This window comes from Callithrix jacchus, chromosome 6 (genome assembly GCF_049354715.1).
Source record: "Callithrix jacchus isolate 240 chromosome 6, calJac240_pri, whole genome shotgun sequence".
NCBI classification, from domain to species: Eukaryota; Metazoa; Chordata; class Mammalia; order Primates; family Cebidae; genus Callithrix; species Callithrix jacchus.
Window position 1 is genome coordinate 4,315,735 of NC_133507.1, and position 21,369 is coordinate 4,337,103.

Below are 21,369 nucleotides of genomic sequence, written 5' to 3' on the forward strand. Positions count from 1 at the left end.
CGTTTTTTGGAGGTTTTATAAATAGTATCTTTAAATTTTTTTTCCCACCGTTTGTAGTACAGTTGACCCTTGAACACGTAGGAGTTAGGCACGCCAATCCCTCTGTGCAGTCAGAAATCCACATGTACCCTTCCACTCCCCAAAAGCTTCGCTACTCACAGCCTACTGTGAACCAGAAGCTGATAACATCGTCAGTCACCACCTAGTTTGTATATTGTATGTATCGTGTGCTGTATTCTTACAGTAAAGTCAGAGAAAACAGTGTTATTAAGAAAATCTTAAAGAAGAGAAGATATATTTTCTATTCATTAAGTGAAAGCAGAACTTCATAAAGATCTTTTATTTTATTTTATTTTTTATTGCATTTTAGCTTTTGGGGTACATGTGCAGAACATGCAAGATAGCTGCATAGGTACACACGTGGCAGTGTGTTTTGCTGCCTTCCTCCCCTTCACCCACATTTGGCATTTCTCCCCACTGCCGTCCTCCTGTTGAATTGCCTGAGGAAGAGGAAGAGAAGAGATTGGTTTTGCTTGTCTTAGGGGTAGCAGAGGTGGAAAAATAATCCACGTATAAGTGGATCCATATAGTTTAAACCCACGTTGTCCAAGGGTCAGCTGTGTATGGAAATATCGTTGACCGTGTGTGCCGTTTATATTCTTTGGTCCACCAACCAAATGGAGAGCAAAAATAAATAAATAAATAAATAAAAAGCAGGAGTTGCAATTCTCGTATCGGATAAAATAGATTTTAAAGCAACAAAGATATAGTGGTAAAAGGATCAATAAAACAACAAGAGCTAACGATCCTAACACCCAGATACATAGAGACTTAGATTCAATGAGACAGAAAGTTAATAAGGATATCAAGGACTCGAACTCAGATCCGGAACAAGTAAACTTAATAAATATTTATAGAGCTCTCCACTTCAAATACACAAAATATACATTCTTGTCAATACCACATCACACCTACCCATAAGCTTAAATGAAACATTGATTGGCCATTATTAATACCCATTTTTTTTTCAGAATAAAGCAATATTTCCGTTCACCCTCCCTCTCTCTCTTCCTCTTTCTTTCTCTCCTTTACTCATTTTTTTTTCTTTCCTTCTCTCAGAAAAAGAAATCAACTTGTAAACCTCTAGATCCAGGTCGGCAATGTCTCTCTCATTGCTTGAATTCCTTCCTTCCCTTCCCTTCCCTCCCTCCCTCCCTCCCTCCTTCCCTCCTTCCTTCCTCCCTCCTTCCTTCCTCCCTCCTTCCTTCCTCCCTTCCTTCCTTCCTCCCTCCCTTCCTTCCTCCCCTCCCTTCCTGCCTTCCTCCCCTCCCTTCCTGCCTTCCTCCCTTCCTCCTTCCCTCCCCCCCAAAAAAATATATATATATTCTTTGGTCCACTAAGCTTGCCTTATTAGTTCTAGGAATTTATTTTTTGTTTATTGGGATTTTTCCATGAGATAATTATATCATCTGCTAACAGAGAATTTTCCTTTTTCCTTTCCAATCTGTGTGCTTTTTCCTTCTTTCTCTTGCCTTAATAGAATAGGAGTAGTGAAAGTGGACAGGTTTGCCTTGTTTCATATGTAAGGGAGAAAACATCAGTCCGTCACCCTTAGCTATGTGTGCTGTCAATTATTTTTATTAGGTTAAGGAAGTTCCTTATCTAGGAGGTTTTATAATGAATGGCTGTTGAATTTTGTTAAAGGTTTTTTCACGCCATTTTTCTCCTTTAGACTAATATGATAGAGTACCTTGATTTTTCCAAACTCGTATTCCCAGCATAAACCCCACTTGCTCATGGGCATTATTCTTTTTATATATTGCTGAATCCCATTTCTAGTAATATTTGTGGAGGATTTTGTCATCTATATACGTGAGTAATACTGGTCAGAAGTTTTGTTTCCTTTCAAAACAGAATTTAATATCAGGATAATGCTGGCCACGTGAAATGAGTTAGTTAGGAAGTGTTCCATCCTCTTTTATTTTCTGGAAGATTCTGTTATTGTTTCCTTCAATATTTGATAGAATTGGGCAGTGAAACCCTCTGGGCCTGGAGATTTCTTTTTCAGAAAATGTTTAGCTATGAATTCAATTTTCCTCAATAGTTAAGTAGTGTTCAGGTTATTCTTTCACCACGGCTGAGTTTTTCAGTAGTTGATGGTTTTTGAGAAATTACTGTATCTAAGTGTTGAATGTATGTATGCACACTTGTTCATAGTATTTTCTTTTTTTTTTTTTTTTTTTTGAGACGGGGTTTCGCTCTTGTTACCCAGGCTGGAGTGCAATGGCGCGACCTCGGCTCACCGCAACCTCCGCCTCCTGGGTTCAGGCAATTCTCCTGCCTCAGCCTCCTGAGTAGCTGGGATCACAGGCACGCGCCACCATGCCCAGCTAATTTTTTGTATTTTTAGTAGAGACGGGGTTTCACCATGTTGACCAGGATGGTCTCGATCTCTTGACCTCGTGATCCACCCGCCTCGGCCTCCCAAAGTGCTGGGATTACAGGCGTGAGCCACCGCGCCCGGCCCATAGTATTTTCTTATCTTTTGATGTTCATAGAGCCCACAGTAATATTCCTTTTATTTAGGATACTGGTAATTTGTGCCTTTTCCTTTGGTCATTTTGATAGTAGCTTATCATTTGTACTGACCTTTTCAAAGAACCAAGTTTTGAATTCATTGACTTTTTTTCTCTTTTTTTGTTTTCAATTTTATTGGTATTTGTTATTTCTGTCCTTTTGCTTGTTTTGGTTTTAAATTCCTCTTCTAGTTTCTCAAAGTGGAATCTTAGATTAGTGATTTGCAAACTTTTTTTTTTTTTTTTTTAAATTGAGACGGCGTTTCGCTCTTGTTACCCAGGCTGGAGTGCAATGGCGCGATCTCGGCTCACCGCAACCTCCGCCTCCTGGGTTCAGGCAATTCTCCTGCCTCAGCCTCCTGAGTAGCTGGGACTACAGGCACGCGCCACCGTGCCCAGCTAATTTTTTGTGTTTTTTCTAATATAAGCAGTATGTTCTATCAGTTTTTACTGAGCACTGTTTCTCTGTACTGCGTAATTTTGAAGTATCATGTTTTCATTTATATACAATTCAAGACAGTTTTCTCACTTGCCTCCAGACTTTCTGTTTGACTCATAGATTATTGGGAAGTGTTCATTTCATTTTCTAGTGTTTGGGGGTTTTTCTGTTGCCTCCCTGTTATTGATTTCTCATTTAATTCCATTATGGTCAGATAACATGCGTTTTGTGATTTTTCTTTTTTTTTATTGCATTTTAGGTTTTGGGGTACATGTGAAGAACATGCAAGATAGTTGCGTAGGTACACAGGTGGCAGTTGATTTGCTGCCTTCCTCCCCTTCACCTATATCTGGCATTTCTCCCCATGCTATCTCTCCCCAACTCCCCACCCCCCGCTGTCCCTCCCCTATTCCCCCCAATAGACCCCAGTGTGTAGTGCTCCCCTCCCCGTGTCCATGTGTTCTCATTGTTCAACACCCGCCTATGAGTGAGAACACGCAGTATTTCATTTTCTGTTCTTGTGTCAGTTTGCTGAGAATGATGGTCTCCAGGTTCATCCATGTCCCTACAAAGGACACAAACTCCTCATTTTTGATATTTCGGTTCTTTTAAATTTGTGTTTTCTAATGACCCACGGTATGGTCTGTCCTGGTGGATCTGTTCATGTGCACCTGAAAGGAAAGTGCATCATGCTGTTGTTAGCTGGGCCCCACAAATGTCAGTTACATACAGTCGGTAATTGGCGTGGCTCAAGTCTTTTTTTTTTTTTTTGAGACAGAGTTTCGCTCTTGTTACCCAGGCTGGAGTGCAATGGCACGATCTCGGCTCACCGCAACCTCCGCCTCCTGGGTTCAGGCAATTCTCCTGCCTCAGCCTCCTGAGTAGCTGGGATTACAGGCACGCGCCACCGTGCCCAGCTAATTTTTTGTATTTTTAGTAGAGACGGGGTTTTATCATGTTGACCAGGACTTTGGGAGGCCGAGGCGGGTGGATCATGCTTTAACCATTTTGAAGAGTGCTGGCCGGGTATGTTGTAGAATGCGCCTATGTTGGGATTTGTCTGATGTTTTTCTTGTTACTAAAACGGAGCTAGGGGATTTAGGGAGGACAGCTACAGAGATCAAGTGCCATTTTCATCGTATCGTATCAAGGGTACACGCTATTAACACCGTGTCGTTGTCGAGGCTGGCCTTGTGATGGTCGGGTTTATTCACTGCTCTCTGCCTGGGTCCATGCCGGCTCCTTCTGAAGGAGGTCACCACGCACAGCCCTCGGTGAAGGACGGGGAAGTTACAGTTTTCTCCTTGAGGGCAGAGTAACTACACAGGTTATTTGGAATCCAGTGAGCGTTTTATTTCGGTTAATGTATTTTTGTCTAAAACTTCTATTTGGTTCTCCAAAATAGCTTCTTTTTTTGGCCCAGACTTTCTGTCTCTCTGTTCATTTCCAGCATGTTCAGTCTTCCTTCTGGAACATTTGGATAATGGCTGTTTTAGTCTTTGTCAGGAAACGTCAGTGTCTGTGTCATCTTGACACTGGCTTCTGTTGATCGTCTATTTCCAGAGTTGAGATTTTCCTGGTTCTTTGTATGCTAAGAAGTTTTGGATTACATCATGGGCATATTATGTTATGACACCGGTCATTTTTAATTTCTAAGAAAATGTGGATTTTTCAAGCAGGTGGCCAACCCTGGGGGCTTTGGGCTGTGCGCTCTGGGTGTTGGTTTCAAAGGCAGGTATGTTTATAAGACAGTCTTGCATTTTAGTCCCCCAGAGGCCGACTTGGAACTCGGCTGGCAGTCTGTTGCAGAGTTCACCTCTCAAAGGCTTTGTTACAGGCAAGCCCCAGAATTCATAAACAACCTTATGGGGTCAGGTAGCCCAGCTTCTCCTTCTTTACAATTTTTCCTTCCGGTTCCCCTGGAATCCCCTTTTCAGTCTTCGGCAGGAGAGCTGGAGAGCTAGAGTGTGTCATCTTGCTCTTCCCACATTTCCTGCCGTTCACCTGCGTCCAGCACCAAATGGGGGCAGGGTGGAAGACAGCACCACAGGCTCTGATGGAAAGGAGGGTCCGGCTCCCTTGAAGTGTGTGGCGGCCGATGGTCGCCACTGCCATTCCTGCATAGCCACTGTAGCAAGATGGCCAGGGACTGGGTTCAAAATAATAGAGGGGAAAAGAATAAATCCAATTGGAGACTTCCTCATCTTCTCAGAGCGCTGGGAACCCCCTTTTCACTCCTCAAGCCAGACCTAGGTGGTGTCTCCTGCAGCTCTCTGTCCCTGCCCTGGAGTCCACATCCAGGGTGCCTTGGGCCAAGCCAGGGGCTGCCAGAGTAAAAGTGAAATGCCCACCACCCATTCAGCATCCTCTCCCAGTCCCGCGGCTGCTACTCGCTCTCCGAGCTCCGCAGCGAGGCCCTGTGCATCCTGCCCGCGTGCTGGCTACGGTCAGTGGGAGCTGCGGGATGCAGGAGTCTCCACCGCTGTGGGAGTCTGGGGAACTCGCGGAGTTCCTACAACGGCCTCCTGCATCCTCCTCAAGGCCTTCCCCAGTTACCACCCTGTCCCTCCCCATGCCCAGAAGCAACGCTCTCCCTCTCCGGCCCGTGTCCACACTTCTGCACATCCTAGTTGGTGATTTACTACAGTCATGAGTATGTGTCCATCAGCTGTGTGTCGCCCCCACGGCAGTAACTGTGCCTTTTCAGTCCTCTTTTCTCTAGTCTGGTTTCATTTTCTGAATACAAAAGATCCTCAGTAAGCGTGCCTCGAATGCACCTGGATGTCCGTGGTGTGTGGCGGAGCACTGGTCACTGACCCAGCAGACTCACTGTCTGGGGAGGATCGGGAGCCTCAGGCTCCTGGAGCGTGTTGTCCTTGGAGACTGTGGTCCTCCTGTGCCTCCAGCTCCTGTCCCTGGTCCCTAGTGCAGCTTCCCCAACGGGCTTTCCTTCTCTCTCCAGAATTCAGATCAAGTTTTGCCTATTAAAAGCCTTGGTTATTGTGCCTTTTTTTCTTTTCCTGGTGGAATTGAAGAACTTAGAACACTAAAAATTACATTTCTTCAGGGACTAATCATAACAAACCTTTCACACACCTTTGTGCCCTGCACTTGGTCCCTGGTGGGTTAGGTAAGGGCCTCGAGATCTACCAAGAAGTACATGGAGGGCCTTCACCTAACTACCCAGCAAGTTCACGATGATACAGTCTAGCCTCCCGACGTGAAGGTGGTTCATTCCAACCTCTGCCCTGTGTCATGGGCGGTCAAGACCCATTCCACCTCTTCTATGGGGAAAGCCATCCTCTCCGGCTAAACTTCATAGTTTCCAGAGGGTGGCCTCTGGGCGGGCAGGTTCTGCAGCCTGGATCCCGGGAAGGACGTCAGCTCCGAGGGTCTGAGCCAGGGCGGGGGAGTTTGTGGCATGACTCTGTCCCCTCGTGTCGTTTTCAGGAGATGTGTGCAGCTCTGCTAGACCAGTGCCTACACTACGTGCAGTCCAGAGGCCTCCACAGAACCCCTGAGAAGGCCGACAGCAAAGTGAGCGTGGGGTTCTCTCCTCTCTGCCCACCCTCCACGTCCACTGCCTCTGGCCGCAGCCCCAGCCTCGTGATTGATGGGAGAAGCCTGGCCTACGCCCTCGAGAAAAACCTGGAGGACAAATTCCTCTTCCTTGCCAAGCAGTGCCGCTCCGTCCTCTGCTGCCGATCGACGCCTCTGCAGAAGAGCATGGTGGTGAAGCTGGTGCGGAGCAAGCTCCAGGCCATGACCCTGGCCATAGGTGAGTATCCCAGCCGGCCAGACAGCTCCTCCAGCTGGACCCACGCTTCCCGTTCCCATCACACCCAGTGTGATAGAGCAGGCAACGTGTTTCAAAGGTAAAGCTTACGTTGGAAAGCCACAAAATACAGCAGCAGCGTTACAGGTTCACGCGGCAAGGTCAGTAACCCAGTGCCGCTTTACAGCAACTAAACAGAGCTCGCCCTGTCTCGGGAGACCGGACCCTAGAGACCTGCCTGTCCCATTCTGTCCTGGCCACAGCAGAGGGCACTGCACACTCAGCCTTAGCCCAGGCTGACTTAGAAAGAAGGCCCTTTGCAGCTGCTTCTGGTCACCGTGACCCTCTGGGGCGTCCACGGCTTGGTAACGCCCCAAGGCCCCAGAGGCTTGGTGACTGGAATTCCCACTGCCTCTTTTCAGCTCCGCTGACGGTTCTGGGACAGGCCTCTGAGGAAGTCAGCCCATCCTCAGCTGCACGTCACTGCTCAGGTTTACGCCAGTGATTTCAGGACTGTGTCTCTCGTGCTGGCTTATCCTGGCAGACGCTGTTGGCCTGGAGTGGCCTCTCTGCTCCTCTCCAGGGATGGGATGGTGGCCAGGACACCCCCTCCACCCGCTTCTGGTGCAGGCAGTCTCTAGTACAGGTTCAGGGGCTCAGCAGCACCACCTCCTGGTGAGGGCCGGGAAGGACACGGTGGCCGTGATCCCCACATGCCAACAGTTGGGTCTCCCTGTAAATATGATCTACGCCTTGGTGAGAGTTGGCTCAGAAATCAACTGCCCTCACCAGTCAGCCAGCCAGCATTGGTAGTGTTTTCTGCAAAAGGTCTGGGACAGCCGCTGCCTGTTGAGCTGGGGATCGCCGCCTGTTGGCAGCGGGTACCTCACCTGGCCAGGGGAGACCGCTGTTCAGCCTGGGTCGTGGTGGGAGTGAGGAGGGCAAGCGCTTGCCTGAACACGGGCGTCACGGGGACCCTGCCCTACACACCCTGAGGCCAGCAACCGCCAAGGAGAGCGGGCACAGGACACACGCTCAGGAGGCCTAGGGGAAGTGAACAGCCACTGCCCGTCCTAGGGCCGTCTTTGCCTTCGTATGCCTGGAGTGGCCCTCAGGTTTCCCTGAGGAGCTGGAAAGGTCTGCAGGCTGTCCTTCACCACCCTGTCCCCAGCCTCCTCCTCCCAGGGAGCACGAGGACAACGTCAGCCCTGAAAGGCCACGGGAAGATGTGAATGATGTTTGCCTGGCCTGGCCTGGCCTGGCTCAGATGCTTAGCCACTGGTGTCTGGTATTCCTTTAAGAAATGGAAGGAAAGCCTTGGCTGATTAAAAAGAAAGGGAAAAACAAAATGGACTCTCAAAAGAACAGGGGAAAGTAATGGCCCCTAAGAACACTAGCGCATAGGTGGGCATGTGGCTCACACATAATCTCAATCGTTTGGGAGGCCAAGGCAGGAGGATCTCTTGAGCCAAGGAGTTTGAGACCAGCCTGGGCAACACAGTGAGACCCCCATCTCTATAAAAAAGTTATTTTTAATAAGCTGGGTTTGGTGGCACACACCTGCAGTCCCAGCTACTTGAGAGGCTGAGGTGGGAGGCTCACCTGAGCCCAGGAGGTCGAGACTGCAGTGAACCGTGATCACACCCCTACATTCCAGCCCAAGCAACAGAGCAAGAGATGCTCTCTGAAAAGAAAAAACAGCTGCGGCAACATGGTGGGTGAAGCCCGATCTCTACTAAAAACACAAAACCTGGCTGGCTGTGTTGGCATGCACCTGTCATCACAGCTCAGGAGGCTGACGAGGGAGGATCGCTTGAGCCCAGGAGGTTGAGGCTGCAGTGAACCCTGATCATACCCCTGCACTTTCCCACCTAGCCTGGGTGACAGAGTGAGACCCAGTCTCAAAAGAAAGAATGCGTTAAAGCATCAATGTGACCTCCCCCTGGTTCCTGGTGCTCTGTAATAGAGAGCATTGTGGCACACTATATCTCATTTTAAATGGGACCTTCTGGGGAAAGCTGTACAGATCTGTATTGCTTCAGAGAATTCCAGGCTGATAGATATGGACTGATCACTTAAATTGGTCTCAGCATTACAGAGAACAGGAAAATCACAGGGAAGACACATCCTGTAGTCACTAACTTTGTGTATCTGCGCCTTTTTTCATTGGGTCACCTTGGGATGTGCGTCCTGGGCTCTGCTGCCCACTTCCGAGAACGGTTAACCGTCAGGGAGTGACAATGACTCTCTGCTGGCCTTTCCCCGAAGGTGTCCAGAGCTCTGACTTTTGCCCTGTCTTCCTAAACATTTTTTTAAATTGCATTTTAGGTTTTGGGGTGCATGTGAAGAACATGCAAGGTAGCTGCATAGGTACACAGGTGGCAGTGTGATTTGCTGCCTTCCTCCCCTTCACCTATATCTGGCATTTCTCCCCATGCTCTCTCTCCCCAACTTCCCACCCCGGGCTGTCCCTCCCCTATTCCCCGCAACAGACCTAAACATTTTCTATCAACAAATTGACAGAATGAAGAGAAGTTCTCCTTTATTGCACCCCTAGAGGGCCCCAAAGTGAGCACAACGGCTAACGCTGTGGCAATGTGAGTGCAGAGAAGAGATCTGTAATGTGCTGGGCTGAGGGGAGCCCCTTCCTTTAGTTTAGAAACTTCCCCGGGGAAGTGTGGCTGGGATTAGCCTTGGCTGCTTGGCTGGAGTGGTTTAGTAACTAATGATGATGAAGATGGTGATTGGCATCTTTCCTTGTGCCAGACAGCGGGATGTGGGCCAGACACTGTGTAAGAGTGACAGCAGGATGTGGGCTTCACTGGTGTAAGAGTGACACTGAGCGCGGGTACCACGTACCAGATCACTCAGCCCCAGCCTGCTTTCTGAAGCGTCGCCGGGTCTGGCTGGCTTTTTCTGAGTCCTCAACTCTGTTCTCCCAGGGTGGATGCTCTACTCCTTTTTCCCCCAGCTTCCCCAGGACTGTTTCACAGGACCAAGTTCGATGGGGGCCCCCAGGAAAATCTAGTGCATTGATTTGATTCTGTGCTGTTTAATTCTTCCGCTGTGCTGTTTCTAGGGGACGGAGCCAATGATGTCAGCATGATCCAGGTGGCAGATGTGGGCGTGGGAATCTCCGGTCAGGAGGGCATGCAGGTAAAGCCCAAGCAGGCTGTTCTGTGGGACCAGGTAGCCCTACTGGTGTCTTGTCCTATCACCCTGTAGGCTGTCCCCACCTTCCTCTGGGCTCTATTGAATGAGGCTAAAGGGTTTGCCCTCAATACAGCTGATGCTCAATAGAGCTGCTAAGCCCGTAGTGGAAGGTAAGGGGAATGTCACTCTTCCTGTTTATGAAGCAATGTGCAGTAAGCATGTCTTCCCACGTCATGAGTCTATTCTTGTGAAGTAAGTGGCTCAGAGAGAGGCAAGGCGAGTCATCACCTTCTGTCTGGCTTGCGGTGGCTCGGTCCCAGCAGGCACTTTTTACTGTCCCTGAACGCTGAGCAATACCATTTGGACAAGTGGCTTTGAGGTAGGTGGCACTCAGTGACGTGGTACGAGTGGAACGTAACCATCCTGACTCACACGGAAGTCAGCTCTGCGTCTTCCTGCTGCTGCTGTGTTCACGCTCGGCCTGGGAGTCAGACATTGAACAAATGACTTCGTTAAAAATGTGCTGCTTGGCCGGGCGCGGTGGCTCAAGCCTGTAATCCCAGCACTTTGGGAGGCCGAGGTGGGTGGATCACGAGGTCAAGAGATCGAGACCCTCCTGGTCAACATGGTGAAACCCCGTCTCTACTAAAAATACAAAAATTAGCTGGGCATGGTGGCACGTGCGTGTAATCCCAGCTACTCGGGAGACTGAGGCAGGAGAATTGCCTGAATCCAGGAGGCGGAGGTTGCGGTGAGCCGAGATCGCGCCATTGCACTCCAGCCTGGGTAACAAGAGCGAAACTCCGTCTCAAAAAAAAAAAAAAAATGTGCTGCTTTGGGAGTTAGGATTAGCACAGTTTCCAACTTTTGACTGAGTTTGAATCACAACATTTTTGCATGTGTGGAGATTTTAGGGAATGATTTATCAGATGGGCTAAAAAAACAGTATGTTGACACCATTATTCACTTGCTGATTCATTCGATGATTCATTCGTTCAATCAGTAATGATCTAGTGGGCACTTGCCGCGTGCCACGCCTGCGCAGAGCTCATTAATAGCTTCAGCTGACGTTCCACCCTCAGATGGAAGGTCCCAAGCTAAACGCACAGTGGTTCTGTCATGGCTGGTCTTCCACCCTTCCCTTACCACGCCCCCCGGCCCCGCTGTCATCTGACCGGAATCTCCGTGTAATGTTACTCACACGTTTTTCTCTTCCTCCACGAAATTGACAGTGGAGTTCACGTTTGACTCACCTTTGTCTCCTCACAGTGCCGGCGTGGCACTTGGCACAGGGGGAAGCTCAAGAAACAATTGCTAAATAAACGAACAAAACACAGTGCACCCTTTAACAACGTGGGTCCGTACTGTGTGAGTCCACTTATATGTGGACATTTTTCAGTAAGTATTTGGAAAATTTTTTGGAGATTTGTGACGATTTGAAAAAACTTGCAGATGAACCACAGAGCCTAGAAATACCGAAAAAAATTAAAGAGGGCCCGGTATGCTGGCTCATGCCTATAATTTCAGCACTTTTGGAGGATGAGGCGGGAGGATCACTTGAGGCCAGGAGTTCAAGACCAGAGCCGGGGCAACATGACGCAACCACGTCTCTACTAAAAACACAAAACTTAGCCCAGCGTGGTGGCCCATGCCTGTAATCCCAGCTACTTAGGGGCCCAAGGCAGGGGGATCGCGCGAGCCTGGGAGGTTGAGCCTGAGGTGAGCTGTGATTGGGCAACACAGTGAGACCCAGTCTCTCTCTCTCTAAAAGGAAAAGGTAGTATGTCATGAATGTGTGAAATACATGTCGATTCCACTCTGTGTATCAACCGTTTCCGTGACCCGTAAGGCTTTCCCATCAACCCGAGGCCGTTCGTAGTTAAGTTTGGAGGGAGTCAGTTCTATGTGGATTTTGAATGTGGGTGGGCACCCCGAACTCCCGTGTTGTTCAAGGATCAACTTCAGTTCATTCTGACTTTTTCGGCCCTGTGTCTGTTTTCACTGTTTCTTCTACTGAAAATCTGATGGGGGCAGTACCTACTGGCCTCACGTGCTGGAAACTTGACGAGCAAAAATCTATTGGACCAGAGACTCGAACGTTGAGTGTGTGGCTAGAGAGGAGCCTGAGCTGGCACCCCTGCTCCCCGCCTCAAGGTGGGAGCCCCAGCCCCAAGCTCTGGGGCTCTAAATGACAGGTGACGGGAACAGCTGAGCCGTAGGGCAGGTGCCCAGAGACACAGCTTTGAACAGGCCTAGCTGCTGGGGAGGAGGTTGCTGGCGCTTCTGTGCCTGTGTAAAGCTGCACATCCTCCCGTGGATGTGTTTGAGGATGAGGCTTGCTACCTTTCCTTACGTCCTATGCACCTGGGTTCTCTAGCACTGGGATCCCTTTGCTTCATTTTACTCAGTCCTGCTGAGCCCTTTGAGAGATGAGCTGTGGCATGCAGAGATAGAGAGATGCCCAGGGGTTGAGTCAAAGCTGAGCCGTGGAGGACCAGGCAGGAGGGGTAGGCATTCCCCAGCTCAGCCCAGGTGGGGAGGCCTCACCAGGCAGGAGGCGGGAAGGGCAGAAGAGATCCCGCAGCTCCTGGGAGGCTCTCTTCGTGAGCTCGGCTCTTCTGCGTCACCCAGTTTGTCCTGCGCCTCTACAGCCAAGACTGGCTGGGAGCCAGGGGTACACGGTGACCCCAACATTTCCAATTCTGCTCTCCTGAAATTCCCAGGTGAGCTGGGAGGCTTTGGAAAGGCCACTAACAGGACAAGCACTGCCCCTGAGGCCTGGACTGGGGAAAGGAGGAGCCGCAGAAGGCTGGTGAGCCAGGCGTCCTCAGAAGGGGTTTGACTGTGGTTCTCAAGGACGGGGTTTCTTCTTCAAAGACGGCTTAGAGTTGGCCCCTGGAGGCCGTCAGCCCCTTTTCACACTTGTGCCTTTTGACCGAGTTTTTCAGGCTGACTCTGGGGAGGACGGAGACTGTGTCTAATGCTCTATTTCTCCAGGTTTGTGCCTGGCAACAGTGGGGCCTTATAAATGATTTTTTAGAGGATGAGTCGTGGGACCAATGAGTAGAGAATTACAGAACACGAAAAGCTTTTTTTTTTTTTTTTTGAGACAGAGTCTTGCTCTGTCGCCAGGCTCTGGAGTGCAGTGGCTCAGTCTCAGCTCACTGCAACCTCCACCTCCTGGGTTCAACCCTTTCTCCTGCCTCAGCCTCCCAAATAGCTGGGATTGCAGGCGCGCACTCCCACGCCCAGCTAATTTTTGGATTTTTAGCAGAGACGGGGTTTCACCATGTTGGCCAGGATGGCCTCGATCTCTCAACCTTCTGATCCTCCCAGCTCGGCCTCCCAAAGTGCTGGCAGTACAGGCGTGAGCCACCGCGCCTGGCCCGAAAAGACTTTTAAGCCCCTGTGTGGTGAGAGGAAGAGGTAGAGAGGCATTTGCTTTGAAACCCTTCACGCTGGGATCACAACACTGATGTTCTAAGGTTTTGTGTATCGCGACACGATTCCATTTCAAGCACACCACGTGAGGCATCCTTTACCGTCTGCTACATATGATTTGAATACAGGGAAATCAGATGTTAAAGGCAGGTTGGCATTTTATGTGCAATAACCTTCTAATGATAAGCAGAAATCTAGCTTTTCCTGCCATTTTGTTTGATGTTTTTTTCCAAACAATTATTGTATGGTGGGTTTCCAGTTATTCTGGGGACAAAAAGTATCACGTTGATGGCATTTTCCAGCCTACTTGGCTTCATTGTGTAAGTACCAGGCTCGATGACCCGCAGGTCATGCTTCCATGGCAGAGCCCTGCCTGTCCGTGGAGGAAACTTGTCCTCTGCACTCCGACTCTGCCTGCCTGCCCCAGCGTCCTGGGATGGGAGGATGTGGGAGGCCATTGGAGCCCCGAGCCTGGCCTTGCCCATCACCAAGGCTGCTGGGGAGAACAGCCCAACATGCACCTCCCGGGACAGGGGAACATCTGTACAGATGGAAGGAGCAGCTTTGGGTCATCCTTGGGTTGAGATTGTGGATAGATTTAGAGGAAAGTGACATCCAGGTGTGGAGAAAGGCAGGTAAACTCCACGCAGCTTTGTGTCTTTTGACCTGTTGAGAAAACAGCAGGAAAAGGAAAACCTTTTAAACCCCACTAATGACGCATATTTGAAAGCTTAAATGAATCCTAAAAAGTGACATCCCTGTCACTTGAGCCGGGTGCGGTGGCTGAAGCCTGTAATCCCAGCACTTTGGGAGGCTGAGGCGGATCACGAGGTCAAGAGATCGAGACCATCCTGGTCATCATGGTGAAACCCCATCTCTACTAAAAATACAAAAAATTAGCTGGGCATGGTGGCACGTGTCTGTAATCCCAGCTACTCGGGAGGCTGAGGCAGGAGAATTGCCTGAACCCAGGAGGCGGTGGTTGCGGTGAGCCGAGATCGCGCCATTGCACTCCAGCCTGGGTAACAAGAGCGAAACTCCTTCTCAATTAAAAAAAAAAGTGACATCCCTGAACTGGCATGTGGGGCAAGACTGCCTCTCTTGGAACGGAAGGCAATGCTGAGGGAGACGACAGCGTGCAGACCTGGCCAGCCACAGTCACCCTGTGTTCAGAACGGAAACGTTCCTTCTCTGTCATTTACCTCTCACAGCGGGCGTGCGTCACCAGTAACAGGAATCCCTCTTCCTTTGAAGGCAGTGATGGCCAGCGACTTTGCGGTGCCGAGATTCCAATACCTGGAGAGGTTGCTGATGGTTCACGGGCATTGGTGCTACTCCCGACTTGCCAACATGGTGCTGTACTTCTTCTACAAAAACACAGTAGGTATTGGATGCCTGGGTAGAGTTCTGGGATTGGAAGGTCAGGTCTTAGGGCCATCGCCCGAATGAGGACAGCAGGCTGTCCACAGCCTCCCGTCTACTCCATCCTCCTTGCCTGTGTGAGTGTCCCCTGTCCTGGGCTGGCTCTGCACCCTGTAGGTGCCGAGTCTAATTCAGGGGCATGAGAGCAGCTGCGTCTTTACGGAGAGGTGGTGGAAACAGGTGGCTCACACTAGCAAGCCCACTGCCGGCTGCAGTGACAAGGGGCGTAACTGTGAGCCTGGCAGTTTGCACAGGGTCACATAGCTGGTGACCCTTCAAAGCTGCGTTCACCCCAGGCCACCCAGCTCCGGCTCCCAGACTCCTAACCACTGTGTCCACAGATGTCTTGGGAGCATGCTGCTGAGATGTCCCCAAACAGGAGTCCTCTAATCGGCATTTTCTCTAGAGATGGGAAATACCCAAGGATAAGTACAAGTGCATTTGTGGTCTGGGATCGGAATAAGGGAATTTCGCCCCACTCTGATTCCCATACTGAATGGCCTCTGCTGGGACACATGACACCAGGACAGGCAGCGAGCCCCCAGGTCAGGGAGGCTGGGACCCAGCAGGAAGGGACTGCCCATCCGGCCTGCCCACCCTCTCCCACCTCCCCAGTTGGCAGAGCAGACGCTCCCCTCTCGGTGAGCTCGGGCTGTAGCTGAACTGACCCTGCGGTAAAGTCACGGCCAGGGCAGACTGGCCGCGGACATTCTGTCTCTGCCGGGGCTCTGAATACAGCCTGGGCGTTTCATGTGCATCTTCACGCTGGACTCTCTCTTCCCTCATCAGGCTTCTCTGGCAGATGGGCTGCTCCACGGCCCTGCAGGGTGGACCACGTGGCCGCCTCAGCGTTCTGCCCATTTACAAGGGATTTCTAGACTTTGAGGAGTTGCTAGGCTGCTGCTGCTTTTGGCTGAATGTACAAACAAGGAGAAAAAAACTCTTGGGTTTAAGTGATCTTCCAGGGTGGCCCATAAATCTACCTGGCTAAACACCAGAGCCCCTGTTATTTTCTGGTTATCAAGGTTATTTTCTGAAAAAGAACAAAAGGAGTATTCTTTTTCCAGCTCCCTATAAAAAGTCTCCACGTTAGCTAGCTCTAAATTGTCATCGGTTGTTCATGTTCTTTTTATTTTTATTTTTGGTTTTTGAGACAGGGTCTCAGGCTGGAATGCAGTGGCCCCATCATAGTTCACTGCAGCCTCAACCTCCTGGGCTCAAGTGATCTTCCAGCCTCAGCCTCTCAAGCAGCCGGAACTACAGGTGCGCACCACCATGCCCATTTAATTTTTTTCATTTCATAGACACGTGGTCTCACTACGTTGCCCAGGCTGGTTCCCCATTTTTTTTTTTTTTTTTTTTTTGAGACGGAGTTTCGCTCTTGTTACCCAGGCTGGAGTGCAATGGCGCCATCTCGGCTCACCGCAACCTCCGCCTCCTGGGTTCAGGCAATTCTCCTGCCTCAGCCTCCCGAGTAGCTGGGATTACAGGCACGCGCCACCATGCCCAGCTAATTTTTTGTATTTTTAGTAGAGACGGGGTTTCACCATGTTGACCAGGATGGTCTCCATCTCTTGACCTCGTGATCCACCTGCCTCGGCCTCCCAAAGTGCTGGGATTATAGGTGTGAGCCACCGCACCCGGCCTCCCCATGTTCTTAATTGTTTTTCTGGTGGCTACACCGGCCTTTCTTTCCCAGCCTCCACCCCCATCTTTCAGAGCATTTTCTAGCAAATGCATACAGATGCTCAGAGCCAGTCAGGGCACGTTTCACTTGATAGGTTTGGTCCCAAACATTAATTCACATTAGGTTGTGCCTGGGACTCTATCCGAGCAGGGCTGTGTCACACGCTCCCGGGATCTTCCTCCCAGCCCTGGCACTGAACCCCCAGCGCTTTGACGCCTGTCATGCACAGTTGCAAGCCTAGAGGTTCTCAGCCCCTGAAGGAGTGGAGGGGTGAGTGGGGGTGGGTGGGACAGAATCCAAGCCCCATTTCCATCACTTGGTAGCTGTGAGATCTTGAGCAAGTTAATTCCTGCCTTGGGGTTGTTTTTTATCAAAGACAAGGTCTGATTCTGTGGCTGAGGTTGGAATGCAGTGGCGCCACGATACTGTATCCTCAAACTCCTAGGCTCAGGCAAGCCCTCTGCCTCAGCATCCTGAGTAGCTGGGACTACAGGCCACCATGGCAGCTAATTTTTTTCTGTTTTGTAGAAACAGGGTGTCACTATGCTGCCCAGGCCGGTATCAAACTCCTGGCCTCAAGCTGTCCTCCCCATCTCTGCCTCCCAGAGTGAGGGAATACAGGCATGAACCACCAGGCCCAAGCTTCTTTTAAGTCTTAAAAACAAAGCATGTGAGTTGAGCCAGCTGATGTCTAATTCCAAGTAAAAATGTCTCCGATTGAAGGAAGGGCGAGAATCATGTAGGCCAAATCATGAAACATTTCAGATCCAAACAAAGGCGCTAGCGGCCACCTGAGATTGCCACTGAGATGGCCACTGTCTGCTGCGATGAGGCCCTCCTCATTGAAGGGTACAGAAAGGAGAAGAGGGCACCTGTCTTTATTCCGTAAAAACGCAAGACCTTTGTTAACAAGCATTCATCTAAGCAAGGAGGTCGAGGATGATCGCTCTGCCTCCTGAAATGAGAAATTCATCAGTTTTAGGAATAAGTTGGCCTTTCTTTTCAATAAAAAGCAGAGAAGGGAAGTTTCCATGGTAACAGTGGTTTGGGAAGAAAGCTTTTTGGTACTACAGGAAAAAAAATCTCAATTATCTAAGTACTTATCTTCCTCTTTTCTTACTGCATTTGCTCACCGGTGACTCACTGGGCCGAGCCTGTGGGGGTGAGTGAGTGACAGCCAGCGTGGGAGCGCAGAAGGGAAAAAGTCAGAATAAAAGCCAAACGTTAGTTCCCAGCGTGTAGGGGAGGCTGCATGTGCGGACATTTAAATCGTGTCTGACACAGGACTTGGAGGCTATGTGCATGGTCGGTTATTTCAACATAAACCCCCGTTTCTTGTGATCTTCACGAGTCACTTCCAGGTCAAGAAACCAAAGGCTCAGGGAGGGGAAGTGGCTGAGTCAGGGTCAGAAGGGTAACTAGTTGGAGCTCCAGCACCAAGCCGAGGCTTGGCGGCGCCCGGCAGAGGAGGACTGTGTGGCCTCAGAGTTCCCTGCGGGACTTTGCCTGCCCTCCAGGCCAAGACCCATCGCGGTTGAACGAGCTGGGTTCCTTTCTCACACCATGACCTCGGCCAAGTCATCTGACGTCTTGGAACCTCAGGTTCCCTCTCTGTATGTGGGGTAAGAGCAGTCATCCTGCCTTAGCCCCAAACAAGAGAACTAACCATCCCACTCCCCACCGCACCATCGGTGAGCACCGTAGCTCACCAGGGACTCCGCTGAGAACTCTAAGTGCATTGGGTCCCTTAATGCCCACAGCAGGTGCACTGGCTGAGTGTCACTGGTATGCTCATGTCGTGAAGAAGGAGAGCGAGGCTGAGGGGTTCACGCTCTGTGCTCAGCTGCACAGCTCATGAGTGTTAGAGCACTTTGCAGTCACTAAACTGTCATGCCCACCCTATAAAGCACAGGCCGCTGATACTCAGGGATCTAGCAGTAGTGAGAAGAGACCCGACCCTGCCCCCATGCCACGTAGCAGGTGCCGGAGGCGGCTGTTCCACCTCCCTGAATCCCACTGCTGAGCCGGGTGGCTGTTCCTGGGAGGATCGGAGACGAAGCCTCTCCCGCTCTCCGCAGCGGAGGTCCCCATGGCCAGTCAGCTCAGGGCAGCAATGTTGATGAGGTCATTGGCGTTGCTATTGTACGTCTGTGTGTCTTCTCTCAGTGGGAGTCAGTCATTGTCCACAGCGCCTCCTCAGAGAGTATGCCAGGTCACTAAAGAGGAGATAGGAGCAGGTATAGCCACAGGTGGGCTTTGTCTGGGGTCACAGAGGAGGGCTGCCAGGGACGAAGCCACAGCCCAGACCCAACTGGCCTTCTTGAAGCGTGAGCAGCCCTAGACCCCTGTGAAACCCTGATTGTGTTTTCTGCTAATGATCCAGAGCTTGCCAACACAAACCTCATCCCTGCAAGGGCTGCTCCTGGGAATCCCCAATTCCCACTGCCAGGTCTTCTTGCTTCAGGGAATGAGGAGGAAGGAGGAGAAGCAGAGGCTGACAGCAGGGCTCAAGGTCAGGGCTGGCAGTGGAAGAACTCACTGCCCATACAGTTCATCTTGGCAGTGAAACTCTGCGGGCCTGTCGGCACCCTCGGATGAGAATCCTCAGCGGTGGCTGACGACCCACCTGCTCTTGTTCTTCCTTTCGTGATTGCAGATGTTCGTGGGCCTGCTGTTCTGGTTCCAGTTTTTCTGTGGCTTCTCTGCCTCTGCCATGATTGACCAGTGGTATCTCATCTTCTTCAATCTGCTCTTCTCATCGCTGCCGCAGCTCGTGACTGGGGTGCTGGACAGGGACGTGCCGGCAGACACGCTGCTGACCAGGCCGCAGCTCTACAAGAGCGGCCAGAACATGCAGGTAAAGCTCCCCTGCGTCTCCGCCTCTCACCTCCTGAGCTCCGCCCTCCACGTTCAGCCTCCCTTTACACGGACAGCCTGGACCAACTAAAATGCTGGAATTCAGCATTCTGAGGAAGGAGGAAAAGGGCTGCTCTCTGCTTGGCCGTGGCGAAACTGTCCCCTCCACGAGTCTCCAGGAGCCAAAGAAAAGCCCAGAGTCCAAGTCAGTCACAGGGCGTCACTGAGGCTGGAGGGGGATTTTCCTAAAGCCACCAAGAACATGTGATTTATTATGAATGGGAATCAATGAAACCAACCAATTAACAAAAAGCTACCGAGCCATTGAAAGAGCAAATAGGGCCAGGCGCGGTGGCTCAAGCCTGTAATCCCAGCACTTTGGGAGGCCGAGGAGGGTGGATCACGAGGTCAAGAGATCGAGACCATCCTGGTCAACATGGTGAAACCCCGTCTCTATTAAAAATACAAAAAATTAGCTGGGCATGGTGGCGCGTGCCTGTAATCCAGGTACTTGGGAGGCTGAGGCAGGAGAATTGCCTGAACCCAGGAGGCGGAGGTTGCGGTGAGCCGAGATCGCGCCATTGCACTCCAGCCTGGGTAACAAGAGTGAAACTCCGTCTCAAAAAAAAAAAAGGAAGAGCAGATAGATTTAAACACATATTGACATGAATACACCACATAGATCGGCACACTGATGGCCCGCTGTTTGTAGCCGGCCATGAAAGTCAACGGTAAGTGCTTTGCTTTGCTTTGAGATAGTCCGTGTGGGCAAAAAGAACATGCAGTCTCATTTCTTCTCAAGAATCCCTAATTCCACATTCATTCACGGATGGGTTAACATCCCCTGGCCAGCCACCTCTGTGAATGCTCAGTGCCTCAGAAGCAGGCCACATGCATGGGGTGCTGGGAGGTGGGGGGCCAGGCAGGGGAGCAGAGCTTCTGCTTGCTAGCTGTGGCTTTGGGGGAATTCCCATCCTGGGCCAGGTCTCAGCCTCCTTGGCCAGCTGTGGGACAGAGATGCTGGGAGTGCGTCCTGTCCTGTGGAATTAGGTGGCCCACAGGAAGAGCCTGGCCACACTTTCCCTAAGTCTCAGTCAGAGCTTCTTCCCCATCTGCACTGCCTGCAGGTCCCGTGCCAGCTGCTCTGGGACTTGGCAGGGTCAAAGACACATTTGGTCACCTGGGTAACAGAGACTCTATTCATCTCTATCAGGGTTATTTTCATTTCTGCCCCTGGGGAGATGGCTTTTCGCTTTTAACATTGGGGCATATCCATCGTGTGACTTTGAAAGTGAAGACTCACTTTTTTTTTTTTTTTTTTGAGACAGAGTTTCGCTCTTGTTACCCAGGCTGGAATGCAATGGCGTGATCTCGGCTCACAGCAACCTCCGCCTCCTGGGTTCAGGCAATTCTCCTGCCTCAGTCTCCCAAGTAGCTGGGATTACAGGCACGCGCCACCATGCCCAGCTGATTTTTTGTATTTTTAGTAGAGACAGGGTTTCACCATGTTGACCGGGATGGTCTCGATCTCTTGACCTTGTGATCCACCCGCCTCGGCCTCCCAAAGTGCTGGGATTACAGGCGTGAGCCACCACGCCCGGCCAAGTCTCACTCTTAAACATTCTAAGGGACACACCACCAAGACAGGCGGAACGTGGTAAATGTGGAGGAACAGAAGGGCTCACCCTGGGGGAGAATGCCCGGAATTTCAGGTGCTGCTTCTACTTGAGAGACGTGTTCCCCTGGGGAGACATAGAAAGCGGTTCTGTCGTTTGACTGTGGACCTGGAGCTCCGGAAGCTCGCCTTGCTGGGGCGGGTGTTCCCAGGGAGGCTCAGCTGCAGAGGGCTTCCCGAGTGTTTGGGAGGGCTTTGCGCCTCCAGGAGTCCTGAGAGAGTTTTCCTGGGGTGCTTGTCTTGTGCGTTAACTTCTGTGTAGCATCCTAGGAAATGTCATTTGAACCATCAACCTAAATAGCAAACAGAGAGGGGCTCTAAAAGAGAACGGTGTCTATTCGGAAA

At 50.8% G+C, this 21,369-nt stretch overlaps 1 protein-coding gene and 1 long non-coding RNA gene across 2 annotated transcripts in view; one reads left to right on the plus strand and one right to left on the minus strand.

Moving 5' to 3' along the window:
* Positions 1 to 21,369, plus strand: part of ATP10A (ATPase phospholipid transporting 10A (putative)) — a 170,734-nt gene that overhangs the window by 146,405 nt on the left and 2,960 nt on the right. Inside the window, 4 exon segments of the mRNA XM_008998262.6 lie at positions 6,466 to 6,793; positions 9,870 to 9,946; positions 14,639 to 14,764; positions 19,150 to 19,350. Of these exon segments, the coding sequence (XP_008996510.5) occupies positions 6,466 to 6,793; positions 9,870 to 9,946; positions 14,639 to 14,764; positions 19,150 to 19,350 (732 nt within the window).
* On the minus strand, positions 13,521 to 14,751 carry LOC144582952 (uncharacterized). Its single transcript, XR_013536513.1, has 2 exons — positions 14,587 to 14,751; positions 13,521 to 14,050 (listed from the first exon to the last, which is right to left on the minus strand). It is a non-coding gene; the product is annotated as an uncharacterized LOC144582952 (long non-coding RNA).